The 24,162-nt window shown below is 39.8% G+C and overlaps 1 protein-coding gene across 2 annotated transcripts in view; it reads left to right on the top strand.

The window, feature by feature from the left end:
* LIN28B (lin-28 homolog B) overlaps positions 1 to 24,162 on the top strand; it is a 142,357-nt gene that overhangs the window by 80,178 nt on the left and 38,017 nt on the right. For both annotated transcript variants that reach the window (XM_053259392.1, XM_053260235.1), the window contains exon 4: positions 8,786 to 8,970. In XM_053259392.1, coding sequence (XP_053115367.1) covers positions 8,786 to 8,970 — 185 coding nt within the window. The remainder of the gene's footprint in view (positions 1 to 8,785; positions 8,971 to 24,162) is intronic.

Here is a 24,162-nt window from a genome sequence, read left to right on the forward strand (position 1 = left end):
AAGGAGGCACTGAGGTTCTGTCTGGCTCTGCCCAATCCAAGAGACCAGTTAGCAACTGTCAGTGGAGTGTTCTTGAGAAGTATTTTTTCGTAACATGTCCAGGTCCAGCCTGGCCCTCCTTTCATCCCTTGATCAGCACACCTGCTAGAGTGAGAGAGAGAAATCCTTCCTGCCAGAGAACTTGGTGAAAACAGTGTTGTACCAGGCAACACTGACACCAGTCCAATGACTGGGTGTTGGGACTCAAAAGATCCTCTGGTGCTGGGGATTGGGAATGGTGGTTGTGCTTATGTTACGTTAAAACTGCCAAACAGATAATATGTGAGGTTCGTGTGAGTTAAGGAAGAAGCGTGCTGGCACTAATGTGAAGGGTTTAGATTCTAGAATGTATGGCAAAATTGCATTATGGCTGTGATGAATGGAATGATGTTGGAAGTAGAGAGGTTTGCTTGCTTATTTGTTTTTTAATGAAAGGCCTGCACAAAAAGAATTGAACTTTAAAAGTAAGGAAATTTGGTATCAAGGTTGCTGCTTCTGGATATGGTTCATTCAGATTGTTTGGGAGTTGTGTATAGTCACTGGGAGGCAAATGTTTCTCAGTCCTTAAACATAAACCACTTGAGTCTTTGTTCCTGTTGATGCAGCCTTTCTCCGCACAGGGAACCCAGAGCAATTGTGGTTCTTAAACCTAGCATGGTAAAATGAGGACATAATGGCAAACTCTGCTCTGCTTGCCCCTCAAGGCTATTTTAATGCATACGCTGGGCCACAGCCAAACATGTTGCCATTTTTATTTACAAAACATATGTACTGCTTTCAATCTTCTAATATAATTTTTTTAAATATCCCCCCTCCCAGCACACTTATGTGGGGGTGGCTTACAATAAAAAATAAACAATTAGAAACAAATGAGAAAAATCAAAAGCAATTATACAAAGGTTAAATTTGATTAAAACTGGAAAACAGATTACAACCAGATTTTTAATGTCTCTCAGGAGAGTTTTAGAGCTCTCTTAAAAGGTCCTTAGGGAGGGAGACTGGTAAAGTTCCTCTTGGGAGAGCACTCTGAATGGGGGCGGGGGCTGCCACAGAAGGGGTCCTGTCTCTGGTTGCCGCTAACTAGATCTCTATCAGTGGCAGGCCAAGGATAGGGCCTGGGAGGAATAGTGAAGGATTCTGGCAGATTCTTATGGGTGAATGTGGTCCAACAGATATCCCTGTCCCAAGCCATGTAGGGCTTTGGAGGTTAAAAACAGCTCTTTGAATCTGACCTGGTAGCAAACTGGCAACCACTGAAGCTATTGCAGGATAGGTGCAATGCTTGTGTAGCAACTAGCCCCCGCCCCCAAGCATCCTTGCAGCAGCATTCTGAACCATTGCAATTTCTTCAAAGGCAGCCCCATGCTGAGCACATTGCAGTAGTCTAATCTGGATTTGACCAAAGCATGGGTAAACGAGGTCAGTTAGAACATAAGAACAGCCCTGCTGGATCAGGCCCAAGGCCCATCTAGTCCAGCATCCTGTTTCACACAGTGGCCCACCAGTTCTCCAGGAAGGGTCATAACTGGTGCCTGCCTCAGCTGGTGAAAGGCAGTCCTGGATACTGCCAAACCTGAGCCTCATATCTAATTATTTATGTGGTATGATGATAGAATGGGATAGGCAACATCTTCAGAATTGACTTTGTCAATTGACAATTGTCAACTGACTTTGTAACTAACTTTGCACTTCTTTGGTTGTATGTAACAATCTGCATAACATTTTCATTTGTTGATCATATTTTCCTGCCTGGCAGTGTTCTCACTCTTAAACCGTTTCAAATGTGAAACTGTCCTTGAAAAATACTGCTATATGGACTTTAACTGTTTACCAGATTGCAGCCTATGAGATTTAAGTAGCCTAACTCTGCAGAGGATTGTAGCCTTAGAAACTGTAATTTAAAAACAATCTGTGTGGAATTATTTCTACTTGCCAGCAGTCCTTAAGCAAATTTAGCATTGCACCTCAGTCCTCTTCTATTATGCATCTTAATTAATTCCTGCTCAGCCATTCATTTCCTGTTGCATCCAGAGATGATTAGTCACTATTATAAAGCTCCACTGTGTTCACATACCTGTTGCATATTTGAGTGACATGTCATTTCCATCAAGCATTTAATGTAGGCTAAAGTGTAAATTACATTACGTTATTTTTAAAATATGTGGTATATTTGTACTACTAATTTAGTTAACATTGCTGAAAGACCCAATCATCAGACATTTCTGTAAAATAATTTCCTCTGAACGAAATAATAATTAGTCAACCCTGGTTTTTTGGTTAGAACAATCACTCCTATAATGCTCTAAGAAGTAGTAGATTATATATTGTTTTCTAGTATTAAGTTTTTTACACACTTACAATCTTAAACTATAAGGCTGGATATACATTTTTAAAATATCTCTGTTAAACAGTCAATAAATATTAGTGCAACACAAATGCTGTTTGTTTGACTACTTATATTTAGTCTGTTAAAAAAATCACTGTCTTAAAATATACTAGACAAATAATTCTCAGTTAAAAACTAGTCCCATGATAGCATTTCAGAACAAGTTTAACTTGTTCAGTTTTTGCTTTTTAAGTCCATATTTCAACCTATATAATTTGGTACTCTTTAGTCTCCCAAGTGATTTATTGGCTTTATGCAGACCAGGGCTAAGAGGCTTTAATGGACTTGAATTCTGTCAAGAGGGCTTTGAAGGAAGAGCAGAAGCCCAGCTGTTACATAGGCACTCGCAGATGCAGCCATATGCACAAGTAATTTCTCTTGTTAAGCTTATGAAAAGGCTTGTATTGTAGAAGAAGCAAAACCACAGCTAACATGTTTTTTTCAGCTTTCATACTGCATAATATTTGTACATTGCTTTCACACCGGCATTTGTAATAGTAAAACATCCCATATAGTGCACTTAGGCTTAGGGCTGAGGTCTGGGCTGGCTGGCTTGAAAATGTACACTATAATACTACTTAAACAGTATGTATTGTCTTTTGCAATATCTACAAATGCTCCCTTGAATTGTCAGTGGTTAACTGAGTTGTATGTATTCTTCAGAGCCAACTCTATAAACATAGTAATTGTAAAAATGGTTTTGGGAACCATAGTAGCTTCGGTATATGAAGATGCTTTGCTTCTAACCAGCAAATCAGTATTTCCATAGTTAAACTGTGTATTTGGAAGTTGCTTTATCATGCTGGCAGCCACAGATTTGCTTGTTTGGAAAATAAGCAGCACAGAAGCTGCCATGGCATGAACCCCTGGCTTACTCATTTTACTGGCCACTCACTTGTATTGGTTGTGTAGATGTCTCCCAAGTGTAAACAATTGGCCCAGTGTAAAATCTGTGCAAGCTCCTAGGAGGCACCATTGGAGTATATTACATTTGTTTTAATTTTTGTTCACAGTTGCCAAACTCATCCATTTAATGGCATAATTATGCATAAACCAATAAAATAAACAGGGAAAATATTGAGTGTCAGAGTTTCTCTAAACAAAATGTTTTTCAGAGATTTCCATGCTGTATCAGCAGGTGTTTAGACCCTGACTGGAAGCCCACAAAAGAGAGGAAATTCTGAATTAAGGCTCATTATGGGAGCCTTTTCTCCCCTCCATATGTACATGCTAATGGGAGTGACACACGCATATCGAGAGGAGAATAGAGTGCTATAATGAGCCCTAACTTAGAGTTTCCCTTCTTTTGTGGATTTAAGTCAGATTCTGAAGCACCCCCTGACACTGTGCACAATGAAACAGGAACTTCTCCTGTGAAATCCCATTGAAGTTAATGGGGCTCTCAGAAAAGCTCAGAGCTTGTGGAGGGAATGTTCCTGGTAAAATATAGCACATGACATCACTTTTTTACAAGGAAGTACTAAGACATTATAATATATGGTGCTACTTCTTGCCTTCCTTTGTATTCTTACCTCTGAAACCATCCATCTCTGAGACTTAACATATTGTGTCAATATAGACTTAGATGTTAAAGATAGTCTTACTTAAAAACAGCACAATTGGCTCAAAAAATACAACTGAAAAATGTTTCTACCACCTCATTTTAAAAGTTGTGCAGAGAAGTGTTTTTGAACATTGAAAAAGCCTATGCCTCTGTGTATGTGTGTGTGTATTAACCAGTCAATTTATATTTTATCTTCTAATCAATTTAATGTAGCTTTGAATAAAGCTGAGATGAGATATTTACAATTGCATTTTATATTTCAAATTCTGGTTTAATTGAGGACTTCTATTTGAATGGTGAGGAAGAAATAACAACAGTAGGGTGTTTTTTTTAAAGTCTTAGATGGAATTTCATATTAGTGGAAATAGAAAAATTATTTTCTTTACACCTCAAATATCTCCCTGATAGAAGACTTAAGAACATCCTACTTTTAAAAAATCAACCTAATCCTCAATGTACAATCACTTTCATCCTAAATACGATTTATCTCTTCATCACCATGTGTATACTACATAAAACATGTCTTGGGGACTTCAAGAAACATAATCTGCAGTTGGTCCCAAATAGGGCTGCAAGATTCTTAGCTGGGACTGGGCATCATTCATATCAGTGTTTTGTCAGCTGCACTGACACCCAGTCAATTTCTGAGCAAAATTCAGAGTACTGATTTTAACTTCTGAAGCCCTAAACAGCTTCAGACCAGGTTACCTGAAAATGTGCCTTGCTCCATATGTCTGTATCCAGACCCTGAGATCTTCTTCAGAGGCCCTGCTCTGAGGACCCCTGCCAAATGAGGTAAGGTGGGTGTCTACTAGGGAGAGGGCCTTTTCGGTGGCACCCTATTTGTAGAATAGTCTCCCTATTGAGGTTCTCCTGGCAAAATCACTTTATTCTTTTAGATACCAGGTGAAGACCTTCCTATTCACCCAGACCTATTGAATGAATGAATTGCATGAATGAATGTTTGACATTTGTGTATTATATTTTACAGCTTTATTTTGTTTTAATGTGTTCTAATTGCATGTTTTAATTCAATTGCTGTTTTTGTTTTACTTTTTGAGCCACCCAGAGAACAATTGTGTTAAAACAAATTTTATTTATTTATTTGGAAACTACCCCAAACATCTGTCTCTGGGCAGTTTACAACAACATAAAACAAATTAAGACAAAATTGAAAACCTGAAAACAATTTAAAAGCCCAGTCAAATTAAAAAGCTTGGGTGAAAAAATGAACTTCTTTTTAGAAGTTATCAGAGATGGGGCGGCGGATAATGTTACTAATATGAAAAGTAGAAGTCTGCCTTACAGCTATGATAGAAATCAGAGGTGAAAAAGGCAAGCAGTAAGTAAGCTCACTTGCTGTCGTCTTAATGGGGTTTTGAGAAAAGGTTGACAATTACTTGCACTTTTAATATGTAGTGGCCCACATTGAAACTAAGAGTTGCATGCAGGAAATGCTTCCATGCAGGGAGAGGAGGAATGATTTCCCCCCCAGTCATTTCCTCCTTTTGCAGTCAACTGTGTCTCCTGGACATTTTTTTAAGGAAACACAGGCAATTCTAGGGGAAAGGTTCTGAATTGTTCTAATCTAGGGTCTGAAGTCAAATCCTTGCTCCCTTGCAGTACATGACCAAAGCTAAGGACTTGCACGAAACCAGGATTCAACCCTGACACTAGCCCTCTTTAGACATTTTTTAAAAGGGATACTGTACCTACTTATAGCATCCCAAGAGCATGCCCACAAGCCCTGCCCCAGTTCTGGTGTGCTCAGAGGCCTCACTCCCCCCCCTCCACACACACACACCATGCTGTCCATACTACGATGACAACAAATATGTATATGCCGCTCTTCAACCAAAGTTCTCAAAGCGGTTTACATAGGAAAATAAATAATTCGTAAATGAGATGGTTCCCTGTCCCCAAAGGGCTCACAGTCTAAACATAAGGCAGATACCAGCAACAGCCACTGGAGGGATGCTGTGCTGGGGTTGGACAGGGCCAGTTGCTCTTCCCCTGCTAAATATAAAAGAACTACCACTTTAAAAGGTGTCTCTTTGCTCAATTAGCAGGGGCTAATTTGTCTCTGCAAACAAATACTGTCAATGTAGGCAGTGCAGGGGCGAGATATTTCACAACAGCACTGCGGCAGGGCTTGTGGGCATCTTGGGATGCTATAAGTAGGTGCACTGGGATGCTGTATGCGGGTACAGTGTCTTTTAAAAAAAAGTCTGAAGAGGACTTCCATGTGATGTTGAACTAGACCCATGACAAACTATAGTTTGGCATGAGGTCTGAATTGGGGAATAGTCTGGGTGTACGTAAAGATGTAGTTGGTAGTGAATACTTTTGCTTGGAAGAATTTTCACTTACTAGAAGGGAAAATCATCAATGTTATACTGATATGTGGAGGGAAACGTATATTTTGCAACAAAATGTATGGCTTTGATCATTAGTATGTTCTATGGGACAAGAAATTATGATTTAGTCAGACGATATCATTCAACCATGTTATTTGCATTGCTAATATCTGAATTGAACATTTGTATGAAACCATTATTCTTTAACAATCACCTTTATACTTTTCACTGTCTGGCTCCCATTACGGGCCTAATTCTTCTTAGCTCTTCTTCGTCGTCTTCGTCGTCTTCGTTGTCATGGATTTAGCAATACTGGATATCTGTTCAAATTATTTTATTTCTTTATCATATTTTTTTGCCACCTGATATGTAGATCTCTAGGCAGTGTACAAAATTTAAAACGTAATATAAAACGGAGTAAAACCAATTAAACGTTCACAAAAATAAAGTCAAAACAGTCTCATAAAATGGAAACAAATTAAACAGTTTAAAATTAATTTGTTAAAAGCTTGAGAAAATAGGTGTGTCTTGAGAGTCTTCCTAAAAGCAAACGGAGGAGATGTTCTTATTTCAACAGAGAGCATATTCCAAAGTTCTGGGGCAACTGCAGAGAAGGCCCAGTCTCAAGTCACCATCAAATGAGCCAGCAGCAACCGTAACGATCCAGAAGGATAGCGTTGTCGATGGTATTGAAAGCTGCCAAGAGATCCAAAAGGATCAATAGTGTCACATTCCCTCTGTCACCACCCACTCAATCAGTCTTGCCCAACCATGGAAGATTAGAAACAGGTCTCTAATTAGCAAATTCCAAGGGATCTAATGTAGGTTTCTTCTATAAGGTTTAATAATAGCCTCCTTAAGACAAAGGGGCATCCTGCCCTCCCTCAAAGAAGCATTTATGATATTTACCAGACCCCCTCTGACAATACTCTGACAGTAATTACCAGATGAGATAAATCAAGTTAAGCAAGTGTCAAGAGAACAGGTTTTAGGATGCACAGACCGAAGTAGTTTGTCCACATCCTCAGGAGTCACAAACTGAAAGTGATCCAATCTAATCAAATAAGAGGAGTTGCTGGTCATCTCCATAATAGACTGTGCAATAACCATGGAATCCAGTTCAGCCCAAATAAGGCTTCTTGGAACCCCATTGGATCCAATAACCTTCCTGGGCAGACCAACCAAATAGGTCCTTTACCCCTGCAGAGGTGGGTTGTTCTACCTTAAACAGTTGGTGATCTATCCATGACACTGGGGAGATAACAGGAGCCCGCACCCACTGAATACCACCCTGATCAGCCAAAAGGAGAAGTGCACAGAAGCCGCACCCAATGTCCCTCTCCCAGTCCATGGGGCGGTGGAAGCCAGACAAAAACCAACGCCTACCCCACACAGTCTCTTCTGAATTAAAAATCAAGAAGATGGTGTTGATTTCAGTAACCCTAGTGATAATTATTTGCTTTTAAAACCTCTGTTGTGTAGATCAAAGCAGGGGTATCTATGCTGAACTTATGGTAGCACAATTTATTGAAATTAAAATAACTTTATTAACTATATACAGTGATTGCTTTTCCACTTTATTTTGACTAATTGAGTAATACTGTGCTTGGTTGAAAAATTGATCCCTCTTCCTCTTATTTTGAGAGTGCTGTTTGATTAGAATTTGATTCTTGGGTATTGACCTTAGATTCACTTAGTGGATATTTTCCTAATTCTGCTTTAGTAATTTTTATTTTTATTTTTTTAGCTTCTGTTACTTTTTTAGTCACAAAACGGATGTGGTGAAATCCTGGAGAATATTGTGTACAAGTATTTTACCCTAAATATGTCAACGTTTGCCAAGGGTTTCAGTCTGTTCCTTTTGGGATTGGTTTTCTACTAGAGTGTTTATAGTACTTAAAACCCATGAAAATGCTTAGTTATTTTCACTGTCTCAATCATAAAAGCTCACCTAACATCCATATCCAATAAACTATAAACACAACAGAATAGTCTTTAAAAAAACATGCTGATCAAACTCCACATTGATCAGACAATCGTGACAGCATTTTGTTGTATTCAGCAAACGAAAGAAAGGAGTTGTTGTTCTGGCTGAGCCAGAAGAATCTTCTAGCTATAGTTGTACTCCAAAGCTCTACAAGTTCTTCTGGCACATTCATGGCACTCATGCATGCTATGGGAAATTCCATTTGCCATGTCAATATGTGCTACACTTGTCTGTCAGTCAGTCATGCCTTGGAATTCCCATGTGTTGAAAGCTGGGGCAATAACTTTAAATGCTAATTATTTGGTTTTGTTTTCTAAATGAAATATCACACTAGTTGTGGAGTAACAGTGACAGGAAATTGAATACAACCCTGTTTTGTGTATGTGTGTTTATCGATTTCAATTTTTTGTGTTAAAGTCTATGTTAACCAAGCATATTTTTCCTGTTCACAGAGCAAGCTTTACATGGAAGGATTTAGAAGCTTAAAAGAAGGAGAACCAGTGGAATTTACATTTAAGAAATCTTCCAAAGGCCTTGAATCAATACGGGTAACAGGTCCAGGTGGGATTCCCTGTTTAGGAAGTGAGAGACGACCCAAAGGAAAAACAGTACAGAAAAGAAAGCCAAAGGGAGATAGGTAATTAAATTACTCTTTTTTCCTGCTTCATCAATCTTTTTGAAACTGTATTTGCTGTTCATAATCACTTGTGAAAAGAAGCGCTACTTTGTGGATTCAGATCCAGTAATGCAAAACTATAATCCAAAATCCTCTTGGTTTAAGGTGGAAATTAACTAAGTTTTCAATTTTCACTCGTGCTCTCAAAAGCATGAAAATTTCAAGTTAAGGCACCCATCTTAACTTCTGTGCCATGAAAACTGCCTTGTGAACTTTTTGTTGAAAAATATAAATATTCTAATTTAATTCACACTTTAAGGCTTTGTATAGTCTCATATATAATACTGGCTTTAGAAATGGTGCTCCATGCACCCAGATTTTGCCTTGATCTTTTAGCTGGACATTGGGCTGGGGAGAGATGCATCTAGGCAGAAATTCAATAGGAGCAGCTTCCCAAATCAGTTGCTAGAGATGCTGTTGGTGCATATTTACACAGATGTAGAAATGCCTTGATGCATCTCTACAAGTGCATCCCCCAAATGCTGCCCTCATAGTAAATGTGTAGCCACTAGTCGGAAATTCAGCAGGTCCCCAGGGTGCACCTGGGCAGGAAGAGGCACAACATCTGGTGGCAAATGGAAGAGGCAAAAGCCAAAGTGAGGTGGCATATGCAAGGGCAAAAGTGTTATCCCATATCTGAGGGGGGTGGGTTATAGGTAAGAACATAACCGGAGACTTTAACTAATAGCTAAAGGGGACTGGTAACTGGTCCTCGTCAGGAATTTCCTCACTTCAGGAGTCCCTGCTTCCTGATAAGACGTGAATATTGGTTATTGATTAGGTTATGTTGGGTAGCTCCCTCTATACTCCTGTAGGCAAAGGATGTTTTGTGAAAAGAGTGATCAGTGAGGCAATAACGTGAATAGGTTTTTCGAAGAAGGCACATCACACATTCTGGCATATACTCATTTAACTTTGATAACAGGAGGGAGGAAACAAGGCAAAATGTTCGCGCAACTTTGGGCTTATTGAAAGTGGAAGAGTGCTAACATTCTTTTCCTTTGGTTCTGTTCTGCATCTCTCTCTGCCAGAGAGGCATTTCCTTCAGTCCCTTGCAGTTGTTTGCAAATGACCTGACAGGCACCCGGGGAGATGCTGTTGTGATTTTGCCATAGACATTGTTTCCGTTGTGTGTATGGGGCATGCTTCTCTATGTGAATGTCTCTATGTACTGGCTTAGGGGTAGAGTCACGGGTTGTTTGCTCATTGCCTTGGAGTCAAACCAAGAGGTCCTCCCTCTCACTGCATAAGAGACTGTGTGTCTGTTTTCTTAGCCTATGTTTTGGTTAGTAATAAATATCAAACTCTTGTTTCTCAGTTAAAGTTGGCTTTCTGTTCAGTTACATATAGAGGATAAGTAATTTCTCTGCAACTGGTCATACCAACCTTTTTTTCCTAGAGCCAGCGTTTCTTCTAAGCAGGCTTAGGGAAGAAAATGGCTGAAAGGTTAAGTTTAAGAGGTACACTGAAGCACTCTGAAAATGGCATAACGAGCATGGATAGTATAAAGAGTCCTCTGGCTGTGGTGGGTGTGGTAGCTTTAGACTTGTTTTAGAGTGTGCCCCTCAGTTTCTTAATGAAAAGTGTTGCCGGGGGCATGGTGTGTATCTTATTTAAAAACAACACGTTGGGCTAGGGTGAATCTGATAGAGGAAAGTCTTGCGGTCATGGGGATATCTGATATATGGTATATTTTGGGATGTGGTGGCATGAAAATGTTTCTTATTCAGGCTGCTCAGGCAGCTCTTGGAGGTACTAACTTCAGTTAGCATTTTGATTTTCAAGTATAAGCATACAGAATCTTGCTTGGAAAACAGCATTTTTGAATTCAGCACATTCAAATGCAGGGGGATGCATTCACCAACTTGCATGAAAGTTATCCCAGACTTCAACCCTTCCTTCTCTACTAGGACATGGGTGGATAAAAAATGAGGACAAACACATTACACCTGCAGGATGTGATATCCCATGTGCTCCTGGATCGATCTTGCAGTTGTTCAGATGCTCGTGTGTTAAGAAAAAAGCTGCCAATTTTGCAGATGCTTGGCTTACCTCCATATATTGCATGTCGTGGAAATGAACTCCTTTGTGATAGTGTGTTTCCACAAGAAGATTGCAACGAAGATACTTGAATACAGAATGCAGCAATTGAATCCTAACATGGACAACAGTGTTACAAAGTTAGTTCTTAAAAATAATGAAGTCCCATTATTTCAGTGGGTCTACTCTAAGTAGGACTAAGTCAGAGTCCTGGCCACTTGGTTCAAAATTGGTGTTAAAAATCACTTTTTGCTCTCTCTCTGTCGCTCTCTCTTATGTAAAAAAGGCCGCACACAAAAATTGCCAGAAATCATATGGTTATATCTTGTAGCTTGTGAAAATACTTTTCCAATACATTTTATACAACAAATTTGTCTGAATAATTATGGAGATAATGAGGTTTAATATTTGTGTGATGGCAGCCACCATGATGATGTTATCAAAGCCAAGTGACATCATGCAAGAGTGACAACATGCTAATTCTTAATCTAGAGAGGTTTTCAAATCAAACAAAACCACCCATATAAATTTCTCTCAAACTTTGCCATGAAATCCCCCCCACTTTTTTGGTACCCTCTGCTCCTGGACAAGTAGCAACAGTTACTTTGTAGAGTCCAAGGGTCAATTTTCAAGTTACTGCATCAGATCTGCACCAGAATTGGAAAAGGTACTGAGGCTATTCTCATGTGCAGCCTAACCTGGTCTAGGGACGCCCAGCCTGGGTCAGGCTACTAAGGAGAGGGCCTTTTTGATGGTTGCATCCAATTTATGGAATAATCTCCCTAGTGAGGTTTGCCTGGCTTCATCACTTTGTTCCTTTAGATGCCAGGTAAATACCTTTTTTGTTTACCCAGACCTTTTTAAATTCTGATTTTCAGATCTGATCTGGTTTTTAATTAATTTCAAAATTAGTTTTATACTGCTTTGTATTGTATTTTGTGTTTTCTTTTCTCCCTTATTGAGTGCTATGATTTAATGTGTTGTGTGTTCTTGTTGTATGTTTTAATCTTGTGTTGTGAAACACCCAGAGAACAATTTGTTATGCGACAAATAAAGTTTGTTATTATTTAGGCTGAGCCTAAACAGTTACGCTCACACCTGTAACTACATCTAACTGCTTGTGTGTCAGTACTGGCTGGTTGCAGCTGGTGCCAAGACACTGTGGGGCTTCCAGTCAGTGCCAGGAATGGGGATGGGGGGGCAGTGTGCCCTTAACCTTGACTAACTGGCAGGCTTCTTTGTTGGGTTCCCCTGAGGTGCTGCCAGGATCTGCGTGGATCCTGGTGGTTCTTACGCTCAGCCTAAATAATAATAAAACTTTTTGTCCCATAAAAATTGTTCTCTGGGCAGCTCACAATACAAGACCCCTCCGCATCTCCATGCTACCAGAGGCAGCAGCGGAACATCTGGGCACGTGAGCTGCGCACCCAGGAGTGGCAGCAGGATCGTCTGTAGGGAAAGTAAGCTCCTGCAGCCTTCCCTGCCACCTGCTCTTAAGCCCTTTCATGAGAAAGGGCTCACTTTCTCTAGTCACCTGACTGATGTCTACAGATGTTCAGGCAAAATTGACAGATGGTTTAGATTTCAAGACCAATAGAATGCTCAGGGCTTATAATGGTAGAATGTTGAAACAACTCGTCTTAACTATACTGGTCAGTATAGTGCAAGTACATAAATATGTGATTTGGTTTATTTCTAAAATGAAAGGTGTGAAGTTAAAGCTTTTCTGGGAGTATCTCTGCAGTAAGATCATAGGGGGATATTTTGTGACTTTCTCAGAATGCCACATACTTACTATTCATGTTCTGGCACAGCCCATCTTGGGATTGCAAAGTATCTTCTGTGTTACATGGAGAAGTCAATTTATTCTGATTTCTTATTCTGGTTTAAAATGTTGCCTGTTATACAGCAGGATAATGACAAATCCTGGATGATTCAGGATTTGAACCTGGGTTGTATTTCGACAGAAGCTGGCGGGGGAATGATCTCATTCCAGGCAGGTGTGGTGAAAGAATATTCAGAGAGAGTAGTGGTGCATGTAGAAAAAGACTATGCTAAATAGTGGCACAGCGGGGAAATGCTTGACTAACAAGCAGAAGGTGCCGGTTCAAATCCCCGCTGGTACTGTATCGGGCAGCAGCGATATACGAAGATGCTGAAAGGCATCATGTCATACTGCATGGGAGATGGCAATGGTAAACTCCTCCTGTATTGTACCAAAGAAAACTCCAGGACTCTGTGGGCGCCAGGAGTCGAAATCGATTTGACAGCACACTTTACCTTTACTTAGATTTGTGTGATTATTATTCAGATATGGTAGCTGCTTTATAGTTACATTTTGTTAAACTTTGTTTCTGGTACTACTTCGGCCAGTTGGCAGCCAAAGCAGGAAGTGTAGATATCTCAAAACGTTATGGCTGGTTTTGCTAGACTTTTTTTGTGTAAAGTATAGTATCTAATGATCCACACACACCCCCTCCATTCAAACATCAGTGAGCCCCAAACACTTCTTTGCAACCAAATTAATGGACTGTAGTCTGGGACAGAGTGAGAGGGCAAAAATCTGCCACCCCATCACAGGGACTAGATGGCCTTGCTACCACACAGGAACGATAGAGATGCACTGACCCCTACCAGGATCTTCTTCACCTCTCTCCATATGTTGCTACCTCTGATTTAAAATATGAAAGCTGACATAGGATTATTCTAGGGTTGTTGTTTTTTAGTTTGCTTTAAGAGAAGTTACTTTGCAAATTCACTCAAACATCAAAAAGCACGGAAATTGTAATTTTAAGGTGCCCATCTAATGTAACCTTGTAAGCAGTAAACTGAGGGGAAAGCAGTCCACGGAATGGAAAATGCATTTTTTACATTCTCCCCCCCTCATGTAAGCAGTAAACATGTTCAGAAATCATGTATATTGTGGTCCACTCAGCTGTAGTTTCCTCTGATCTGTAACGAAAATACTCGTTAAAATAGGGACAATATTGGAGCAGAGGCCAATGCTATGACAAAGAGACTATTCACACACTCGTGCAAAACCAGGCGTAGGGAGTCCAGCCTGGTTTTGCATACATGTGTGAACTGCTGGGATCGGGCCCAATCCTGGCGGCACCACGGCTGCAAACCTGCTTATGAAGTCTCCCTTTTAAAAGAGGTTAACGGAGCAAGCACGCCCTTAACCTCGTTTTTGCGATCGTCTGTCAACCACAGCTACAAGCAGCCACAGCTAGCAGACTCGAGGAGGGAAGGGGGGGATCCCCATAATGCACTGCGCACTCATGCTGTGCATTATTGGAGCTCTGGGGGGCAGGGCAATGCGGGGCAATGCATCCCGAAACCCATGACCCTCAGAGCAAGCAGCAGCAGCAGCAGCCAGTGATCACCTGGGCGGGCAAGGACCTGCTCGTCTGCAGAGGAGGTAAGCTTTTCGAGGCTTCCTCACCTTGTCCCGTCAGAGCTCTTTCTCTGCTCATGAGAAAGGGCTCAACGTTTAATATGATCTTACTTCTGACTTCTAGTGTCTGGTGTAGCTAAGCAATGGAACACAGTCATATGTATGTTTAACCAAAACACACACACACAAACACACACACACAGGATGGGCCTCTACCTTTCTTTTGCTGACTTGTGTACCACCACATAAGACAGACATATTATCATACCGGTATTAGGTGCCAGGCATACAATGTGGTTCATTGTAATCCCCATGTGGATGCCTGATAGGGGAGGAAGAGCTAAACCTGTGACAGTTTGCTGTAAGAACAATGCAGTTCAGATCACTGTGTTTATCACAGATAGCAAATCATAGCATTAGCATGGTAGAGATCTCAAAAAGAAAACAAATCACAAGAGGCAATGAACCAAGTTGGTAATTGCTCACACATGCACTCTTGCAACAGCTCTCTCCCCCATCCTTGTCTTACATATTTGCAGTTCTGGGAGAAGCCAGCTTCTTCATGAAGACTGGGAAATGTAAGATTTCCCCAGCCTCCAATTATGCTAGGATTTTGAAATTCATTATTAGAAGGTTTATAGCACAGTTATACCAACATATAGCAGTAGTGATTTTAGTATATAGCATCTCAATTGTTTCTGTTTTCAGTTTGCTGGGATTGTTTCAGACCACACAAAAATGAACACGTGTTTCATCCCACAAGAACTATTTAAAGTGGGAAAGTTGGCAGTGTGTTTTGAAACAGCACTTCTGCCAGTGCAAGATTTGAGGTTCAAGCATATTCAGTCTCGTACGTTGAATCCTCAGCTTCACTAGGGCTACAAAACTGAAAAGAGGATATTGACATTTTAAAATAAGCTTCAGCACTGATGGTAGGTGATGGATAGGAATGAACATGCTTTAATTCCAAGTACAGTGGGCTTCCAGTGGATTGAAATGTTTAGTCTTTGAAAACTTATAGTTCAATGCATGCTACAATAGACTACTAATAATACTATTGTTGTCTATGAGAAGATTCAGAAGAGATGGCTGTTATGACCTTGTGGAGTAGTGCCAGGAAGACATTTCCTGCATAAAAGACAGTACTGAAAGGTCTAAGAAGGCTGTGAAGTCTACCCATCTCTGCTCTTTCCAAATCAAGATATTACAATCTAGGCATTAGAGAAGAGACCCCTAAGTTGTGAAAGGCCATTATGAAATATGGGAATGAGTAAGGCAATTTCTTGTCTTTGTCTATTTTTTAAAATCTTGCATTGCTTCTCATAACATGGGGTCATTTTCAAATACTGCATTTGTGGAAGAGGTTATTTAAATTATATAAGTTTGCAGTGGGGTGGCTGTTCATAGCTTGGAGTGAACTAGAATTGGTTTCCACACTCTGGCCTTTGGACAATTTAAATGTTGATCCATTTACTTTAGTTCATACAAGTTGGCAAACAGTCACAAACCACAGATTACTTTCATTCCATTGTCCTCAGTTAATGCTCTGTGGGTTCCAGGAGTTGAAATCGACTTGACGGCACACTTTACCGTTACTCTTTACATCAAAATTTAACCTAGCTGCTTTGATTCCTTCTGTGATAAGTTGATATGGCTTAATTGATATGTAGATGTTAAATTGCTTCTATGTTGAAAGCTTAATCCAGAATTACTGCTTTTCTTTCATTTTTTCTTCTGTTCTTGGTTGTGATAACACACAATCATGTAAAACAGTTTAGAGGAATGGGTATGTTAGAAAGTAGAATATAGAATGTACTAAGTTGTGTAGTGTGGCCACAAACTACACTTGTCTATCAGTGGCAAAGGTCCTGTTGATTTTAATGTTGCTGGATTGGAAATTGTCACTGGAAGGCACATGTACCTGCTTGGTAGGGAGAAACAGTATTTGCATTACAGGAACCAGAAAGGTCAACTCCCATTTTCTGATTACCCATTATTATTATTTCTTGTTTACACAGTCAGACAGGTGTTATTGACTGGTTTGTTTTATCCAGACATCGAGTCCTTCCCAAGGACCTGGGATGGCTGAATTTTATTGTCAATTGTTATAGATATTGTTGCAGAATATAGGTTGTTCCCGGTAAAGCTGCTTTTTGTAATTGGCTGATGGTGATTTCTGTGGCCCCTATGGTGTTGAAGTGCTCTTCAAGGTCTTTTGGAACTGCACCCAGGGCGCCAATTACCACTGGGATTATTTTTTGGTCTTTTTCTGCCACCGCCTTTCAATTTCAATTTGTAGATCTTTGTATTTTGTGATTTTTTCTATTTCTTTTTCTTCTATTCTGCTATCCCCTGGTATTGCTATGTCGATTATTTTGACTTGTTTTTCTTTCTTCTCGACTACAGTTATATCTGGTGTATTGTGTGGCAGATGTTTGTCTGTTTGTAGTCGAAAGTCCCATAATATTTTTACATCTTCATTTTCTACCACTTTTTCAGTTGTTATGGTCCCACCCATTTTTGGCTACAGGTAGCTTGTATTTTTTGCAGATGTTCCAGTGTATCATCCCTGCTACCTTGTCATGCCTTTGTTTGTAGTCAGTCTGTGCTATCTTTTTACAACAGCTGATTAGGTGGTCCACGGTTTCATCTGCTTCTTTACAAAGGCGGCACTTGCTGTTTGTTGTTGACTTTTCTACTTTTGCTCTTATTGCATTTGTTCTTAGTGCCTGTTCTTGCGCAGCTAGTATTAAACCCTCAGTTTCTTTCTTCAAGTTGCCATTCTTAAGCCATTGCCAGGTCTTGGTGATGTCGGATTTTCCACTTATATTGTGTAAATATTGACCATGCAGGGGCTTATTTCTCCATTTTTCTGCTCAGTTCTTGACTTGTTCTTTCTTGTTGGCCTGCTTTGTTTCATTGGTGTTGAATAGTTTTGCGTTCTTGACCATTTGAAGTGCATCTTCTTCACTGTCCTTGATATATTCTTCAAGGCCTCTTTTCTCCTCCTCTACTGTTTGATGGACTTGCAGCATTCCTCTTCCACCTGAGCGGGGGTGCAGAGCATGATTGATGGTCATGATTTTCCTGGTCTTACGATTTAGCATCTCTAGCTCTGCCTGGGTCCAGTCTATTATTCCTGCAGTGTATCTGATAACCGGTATAGCCCAAGTGTTTATGGCTTGTATGATGTTCCCGCCATTGAGTTTGGACTTCAGGATTTTTCTAACTCTCCTGATGTATTCACTTCCCATTTTTCTTTTAACTTCAGTGTGTGCGATGTTATCAGCCTGGAGAATGCCCAAGTATTTGTAACGTTCTTTCTCTTCCAGGTTCTTGATGTTGCTTCCAATGGGCAGTTCTATTCCTTCTGTTTTTGTTATTTTTCCTCTGTTCATTATTAATGCAGCACACTTGTCTAGTCCAAACTCCATTGCTATATTGCTACTGAATATACAGACAGTGTTTAGCAGTGATTCGATTTCTGACTGGTACCTTCCATACAGCTTCAGATCGTCCATGTACAGCAGATGGATGATTTTACTTGATGTTTTAGATGTTTGGTATCCAAGGCCTGTTTTGTTTAGTATTTGTGAAAGTGGGGTCATGGCGATTATTATTTCTTGTTCACACAGTCAGACAGGTGTTATTGACTGGTTTGTATTATTATTATTTCTTGTTTACAAAGTCAGACAGGTGTTATTGACTGGTTTGTTTTATCCAGACATCGAGTCCTTCCCAAGGACCTGGGATGACTGAATTTTTTATTATCATCTCTTGTTTACACAGTCAGACAGGTGTTATTGACTGGTTTGTTTTATCCAGACATCGAGTCCTTCCCAAGGACCTGGGATGGCTGAATTTTATTGTTGTTATTGTTATTGTTGTTGTTGTTATTATTATTATTATTATTATTATTATTATTATTATTATTATTATTTATTAAAAGATATAGGGGTTGTCAGATGAGGATGATTGCCCATCCCCATCTGTTATGTGTGGACTGAATATTGCACTGTTAGGTTATGGATTATTTAATATTAGAAACATGTTCTTGACCTCAAGCCATATTTTAGATTCTATACAATGAAAATTTCAATATGGCATCACATATTTAAATCAAGAGAAAACCCTGATTTAAATAAGGTTTCCCATGATATTTCTTTGCATATTTCTTAAATGATGGTGCAAAATCTGATCACTAGACATATTAATTCACAACTTAATAGAGCATATATACAACACCATGAAAGGTAGACATGTAACTTCTTAATACAAGTTGATTTAGGAAATAGTACACAATGCCTGGTGTTTTTATGTAATGGATACTTTGAGTCATTACCTGTGTCAAGCAGCAGATACAGATCCACATTGTTCTTCAGACACAATCTGCTGCATTTTCTCCTAATAAGCACTGTCTCCACCCACCCCCCACCCCCATGATGTTTCATTCTTGCTTAGTGCACCCAGCTTGCTGGTAAATCCCCCAATGCACCACACTGTTGCTTGGTGCATTGTGAGACGTGAGAGGCTGCAGCCTGCTTTCCTCCTGTCCTCCAGCTGCTCTTGGAGCCACCACATGCTGCTCATACGGGCATATGGTGCTGGCAAGCCCAAGAGCACTTGAAATTGTGAGGGAGGAGTCAGGATGGCTCCTGCCTTCCCCCAAGCCCTCCTCTAGCCAAGTGAGTGAGGTCATGTGTACGACCTTTGTGTTTTGCACCCAGGCCAGCTAGCAATTTCTCCTCCCCTCTCCTCCTACATACACATTATGGAGCATGGTAAAGGGATGTGAAGTGGTCCTTGGGAGGAAGCAAGCAAGACACTTTTTTGTTTTAAGTTCAGCACTGACCAGCCCTTTGGACCACCTGGGTGGAGCTCACAGATCATTGGTGGTCCACAGACCACAGTTTAAGAACTTCTGGTGTAGAAGTTATAGACACTAGAGAACTGGATCTGGATGTGGAAAACCCAGGTTCCAATTACTGCTTAGCCACAAAGCTCCCTGGGTGGCAAGCTGCCATTCATCAGCCTGACCTACCAAAAGACTACTGTGAGCTCCACAGAGAATAGACAAGTTGCAAATGTATAATAATGAAGTAACTTGTGTTGAGTACTGGTGCTTTGTGATGATGGAGTGAAGCTGATTGAGGGTATGCCTTTCTCTTCAGTTTATTAGGTTTATTTTAGTTTATCAGTTTGAGGTTGTGAATAATCTTTAACATGCATGGAAAAATATGGTATAATATTTTAAAGAAAGCAAAATTTACTCCATGTGCAAACAACCAAAGGAGAGCAGAGCACTGGATAATTGTTAGGTAAAGGCAACTAAAATGCAATAGATTATACCCTGTTGCAAGTTTACTTGAGTCAGTTACATTTTTTCAACATCTTGCCCTGTGTCCCAAGATTTCCAGAGAAGCCAGTATTTAGCTTTAATTTCTGTTGAAAAAGCAAAAAAATTAAAATAATTACAAATGAAAACCTCAGTAAATGGAAGTGGATGGAAGACTATAAAAACTTTGAACCCTATAACTAACTTTAATTATATTTCAAAATGATTAAAGCATAGTTTAAATGTCTCTCCACAGAGCAGGTCTTTTGAGGTTACTATTTTAAAATGAAAATGAAATACCTACTGCTTGAGTGCTATCCATTTTAGGGAAATTTTAAATACACTAATATTTCAGCAAGTTTCAATAACTTTGTCATGGGTTTGTGCTCTCTAAGATTTGTTTGGTCAGATTTTGGAATTTGCTTTTTAGTGGCTTCTTTTGTGGGAGAGAAATCTTTCAGGCATGAATTGATAGTCCAGATCTTTCACTGTCTGTCTCTTCTAACCTATGACCCCTGTTCCTGCAAGGTCAACATCTGAGGGCAGGAGATTAAGATAGTTTAAAGACTGGAATGGGAGCTGAAATGGAAAAATTAGCCAGCACATTTTGGTTGCAAAACATCAAAGTCATCAAACAGTTTGCTTTCTTTTAAATGTAGTTTCAGAGTTACAAGTTAATTGTACTATGTATGGCATATATAATTAAGAAAATTGGCATGGGATAATTTTATTGAATTACATCTAGCATATCTTATTAGTAATAAAGAGTTTTGTCTAGCAATTTGCGATGTAGGCTGGGAATCATATCTCTTAACCAATTAGTTCTTGCTCTCATTAGCAGTAGTGCTGACTCTAGTAGTACAAATTCCTTGCACTGTATACAGATCTGACTACTTCTGCTAATGATTGTGCTCTCAGTTACTTTCAAAATTGTATGTTGAAATTTGCTAGAATGTCTAATAATTACACTAAGTCCTCTGTCTATAGCCATCTAATAGCACAGTGGGGAAATGCTTAACTAACAAGCAGAAGGTTGCCAGTTCGAATCCCCGCTGGTACTATATCGGGCAGAAGCAATATAGGAAGATGCTGAAAGGCATCATCTCACACTGCATGGGAGAAGGCAATGGTAAACTCCTCCTGTATTCTACCAAAGATAACCATAGGGCTCTGTGGGTGCCAGGAGTCGAAATCGATTTGACGGCACACTTTACCTTTACCTCTGTCAATTCTTTTCAAATGCAAATTTTTCTGCCCAATAGTATTGCCCATAAGATTAATTTCATGAATAAAATGGGAAAACATGTCCCTGATTTTTTTGTAGCAATGTATATCCTTACATGATTGTTGTACACATATAATGCTTTAAAAACAGTTATGCAAGTGGCAAAACATAAAAGAAATGTTAAGGTATAAGCAGTTTTAGTTAGTTTATTTGTTTAAATTGTACCATTTCTCTTATGATTCAGGTTCTGATTGGCATCTTTAGAATGTTCAGTGGTTCTGAATGTTTTTCATCTAAATAGTTCAGTGGTTCCGAATTATTTTTTATCAGATTGAAAAAGATTTCCAAGCAAAATACATTAATCCAGGGTGGTGGTGGTGGTTTGTTGTTTGACAAAATCCTTGTGCCAGGACTCATGTTGCCTAGACTAGGATATTACAAGATTGATATTGATATTGTATGTTGCAGGCAGCCCTCTTTCAGTTCTAGGTCTATTATTTGTAAAGAGGCTCAAGAAAAGGCTATCTAACCTCCCCTTCCACAATGCCAGTCACAAAGTTGAGTAATTTCATCAGGCATCCATGTCTGTTCCTAAATTATTTGATTTAATTTCTAGACTCAAAGAAAACTGGTTAAGGCCTGGGCTGTGGGGAGATGCATCCAGACACATGCAGTTGCCCAGTTCACCTACCACAGATGGCTGGGAGCTACTGTGTTAATTTGGAACCGTCATACACCTGAACTATACCAGCCTTGCCAGAGCATAGAGTTCTCAGGCCCTGGTTTAATCCTGCCCAACTGAGGGTTCACTGAATCCTCACACCCACCCTTTGCACAGGATGGGTGTAAAGGCTTCCCGTCTGGGTTCAGGCCTTGCCTTAGTTTCAAAGTCTCCTGGCACGTTGGGTGTGCTGATCCTGGTTCCTGCTTGGTTTCACCCCTGGCTAGACTCTGATTTTCAGCTCATCTTCCACTCCTGGTTCCTGTTGACCACTCAGCTTTGATTCTTGGCTTTGACTTGACTCTCAGCTTTCTTCTGACCAACTGATCAACTCTCATTCCTGTTCCTCTGTATGGCCTTCCCAGTCCTGACTTCAGATCCCAATTGCCTTCAGTGGCAACCCACAACCCGTGACTAGTTGAGCCTGATAAATTTCTGCCTGATGTATCCATGTATGACATGTGCTTTCCCAAAATGCATCTACTGCATTATAGTAAATGTCCAAGCAGGAATTCAACAAGTGTATCCTAAAAATGGTTGCAGCACAGACACAGTGGGGCAAGTTCAAAAGTTGCCTTGGATAGGAAGGAAGGGAAAAAACTGGGGTCCACGGAATAGGAGAGGGAAGAAAATGCAAGACCCGTGAACAAAAAAACAAGGGTGAAAAATGAATAAAATAAATAAATAATGAAAGAATGAATAACCAGCTCTCAACACATGTAAAGATAATCAAACACATCTGTATGACACATGAAAATACATGTAAAAATGCATATAAAAATACAATAACAAAATACCAAGTGGAATTTCGGAATACAAAGAGAAAATGAGAAACCAGTATATGCAGGTGTCCACTCACAGTCCGAGATGTCTTCAAAATAAGAAATTGAAGAGTACATACAGTACAAGTAAGGAGTCCTCAAATCCAAAGAGAGGAAACGATGTACTCAGATGTGAAAATGCATGTAGATCAAATCGTGACTCCTTCATGCGGAGAAAGCAAGCAACCTGCTCTGTAATGGCTAATAATAATTGGTGGTGGAAGGCGGTACACCAGGGAAAATCACGACAGCCACCCCAGGATATGGAGCTGTTTCGCCAGGAGCTTCATCGGGGCTGTAATCATTACTAGGACAATTTACAAGTAGTACTTACTCTTTATGTTTTGAGTCCTTTGATATGATATTGTCTGAGGTTTGCATTTATTATATATTATATCTTTTAGGGAAGTTTGTGGTCCTCGGTACAGCTAAAAAATCTTGTGATTGATTATTGCTTTTGATTGATTATATCTTTTAGGGAAGTTTGTGGTCCTCGGTAAAGCTAAAAAATCTTTTGATTGATTATTGCTTGTGTTCAATACCCATGTTGAGCTCTCCAAAGCGTACCTTGAGTCTGTTTAACAAGCTTGGATAAGCTTAATTGCATTGTATCTTTACTTTACATTTTGTGAGTGTTTTGCGTTCAGGTTTTTTTTACTTTACAGTGTTATAGATATTGTTTTATGTTCTCATTTTACTGTTCCAGCTTGTTCTAATGGGAACCAGTCCCTGATTAAACTCCTGGTGAAACAGCTGCATCGCAAACTTGTACTGTATGTACAAGTTATTGTTATTCAAGCTGGTTATTCATTCTTTCTTTCATTATTTATTTTTTTTTATTCATTTTTACCCCCCCCCCCGGTCTTGCATTTTCTTCCCGCTTGGATAGGAAGGAGGCAAAGAGAGATATCTAGGCAGGGAGTGTTGCCTGGTTGCCTTGTCAGGGATGACTCTTCCCTTCCCTTGCGCATTCAGACTGAGGGAAATGTTTCAGGGCTGGGTTGATTGTCTGGTTGCAATTCAACACCTCCTGCCATGTGCTTGTTTGTATTTCATTGCCTGCCAGTGCTTGACTTAGCACATGCGAATACATTCTCTCCCCTTGAGATGTACATATATCTCAAAATAAGTGCTTTCTGAGTGGACTCGATATTTGTGAATCATGTCCCCCATTTTGGCATTTCTGTATTGAGATAGTTGCATGATGCCCCTGTGGTTTGGTGGCTTCTCATTCTAAAACCTACACATTTAAAGAGAGAGGGGGAGAGCGAGTGGACATAAATGCTAATGACTATCGAATCTGTTCCATTTGCAGCCTTGCCGAAAATAAAGGATAGTTAGGTTTGAAAAAAGTTCTTAAATGCTTAGAGACAAGCTAAGATTTGATCCACTGCTGCTACCACTTCAGCTGGAGAGGGAATGATTGGAGTGAAATTGGAAGTTTTCAAGGTGTCACTAGATTTCAGTGCATAGTGTGGATTCATGGAGCCTAATTTGTAAAGAAATTGTACTTGGTCTTTACTGCTTATATGGCATGGAAGTTGAGGTATGTCCCTTAACTTAAAATTTCTATTCTTTGTGGAACACAAGTGAAAGTTGCAAGTGCCTTAGTTC

The sequence above is a fragment of the Hemicordylus capensis genome, chromosome 1 (genome assembly GCF_027244095.1).
Source record: "Hemicordylus capensis ecotype Gifberg chromosome 1, rHemCap1.1.pri, whole genome shotgun sequence".
Lineage (NCBI taxonomy): Eukaryota > Metazoa > Chordata > Lepidosauria > Squamata > Cordylidae > Hemicordylus > Hemicordylus capensis.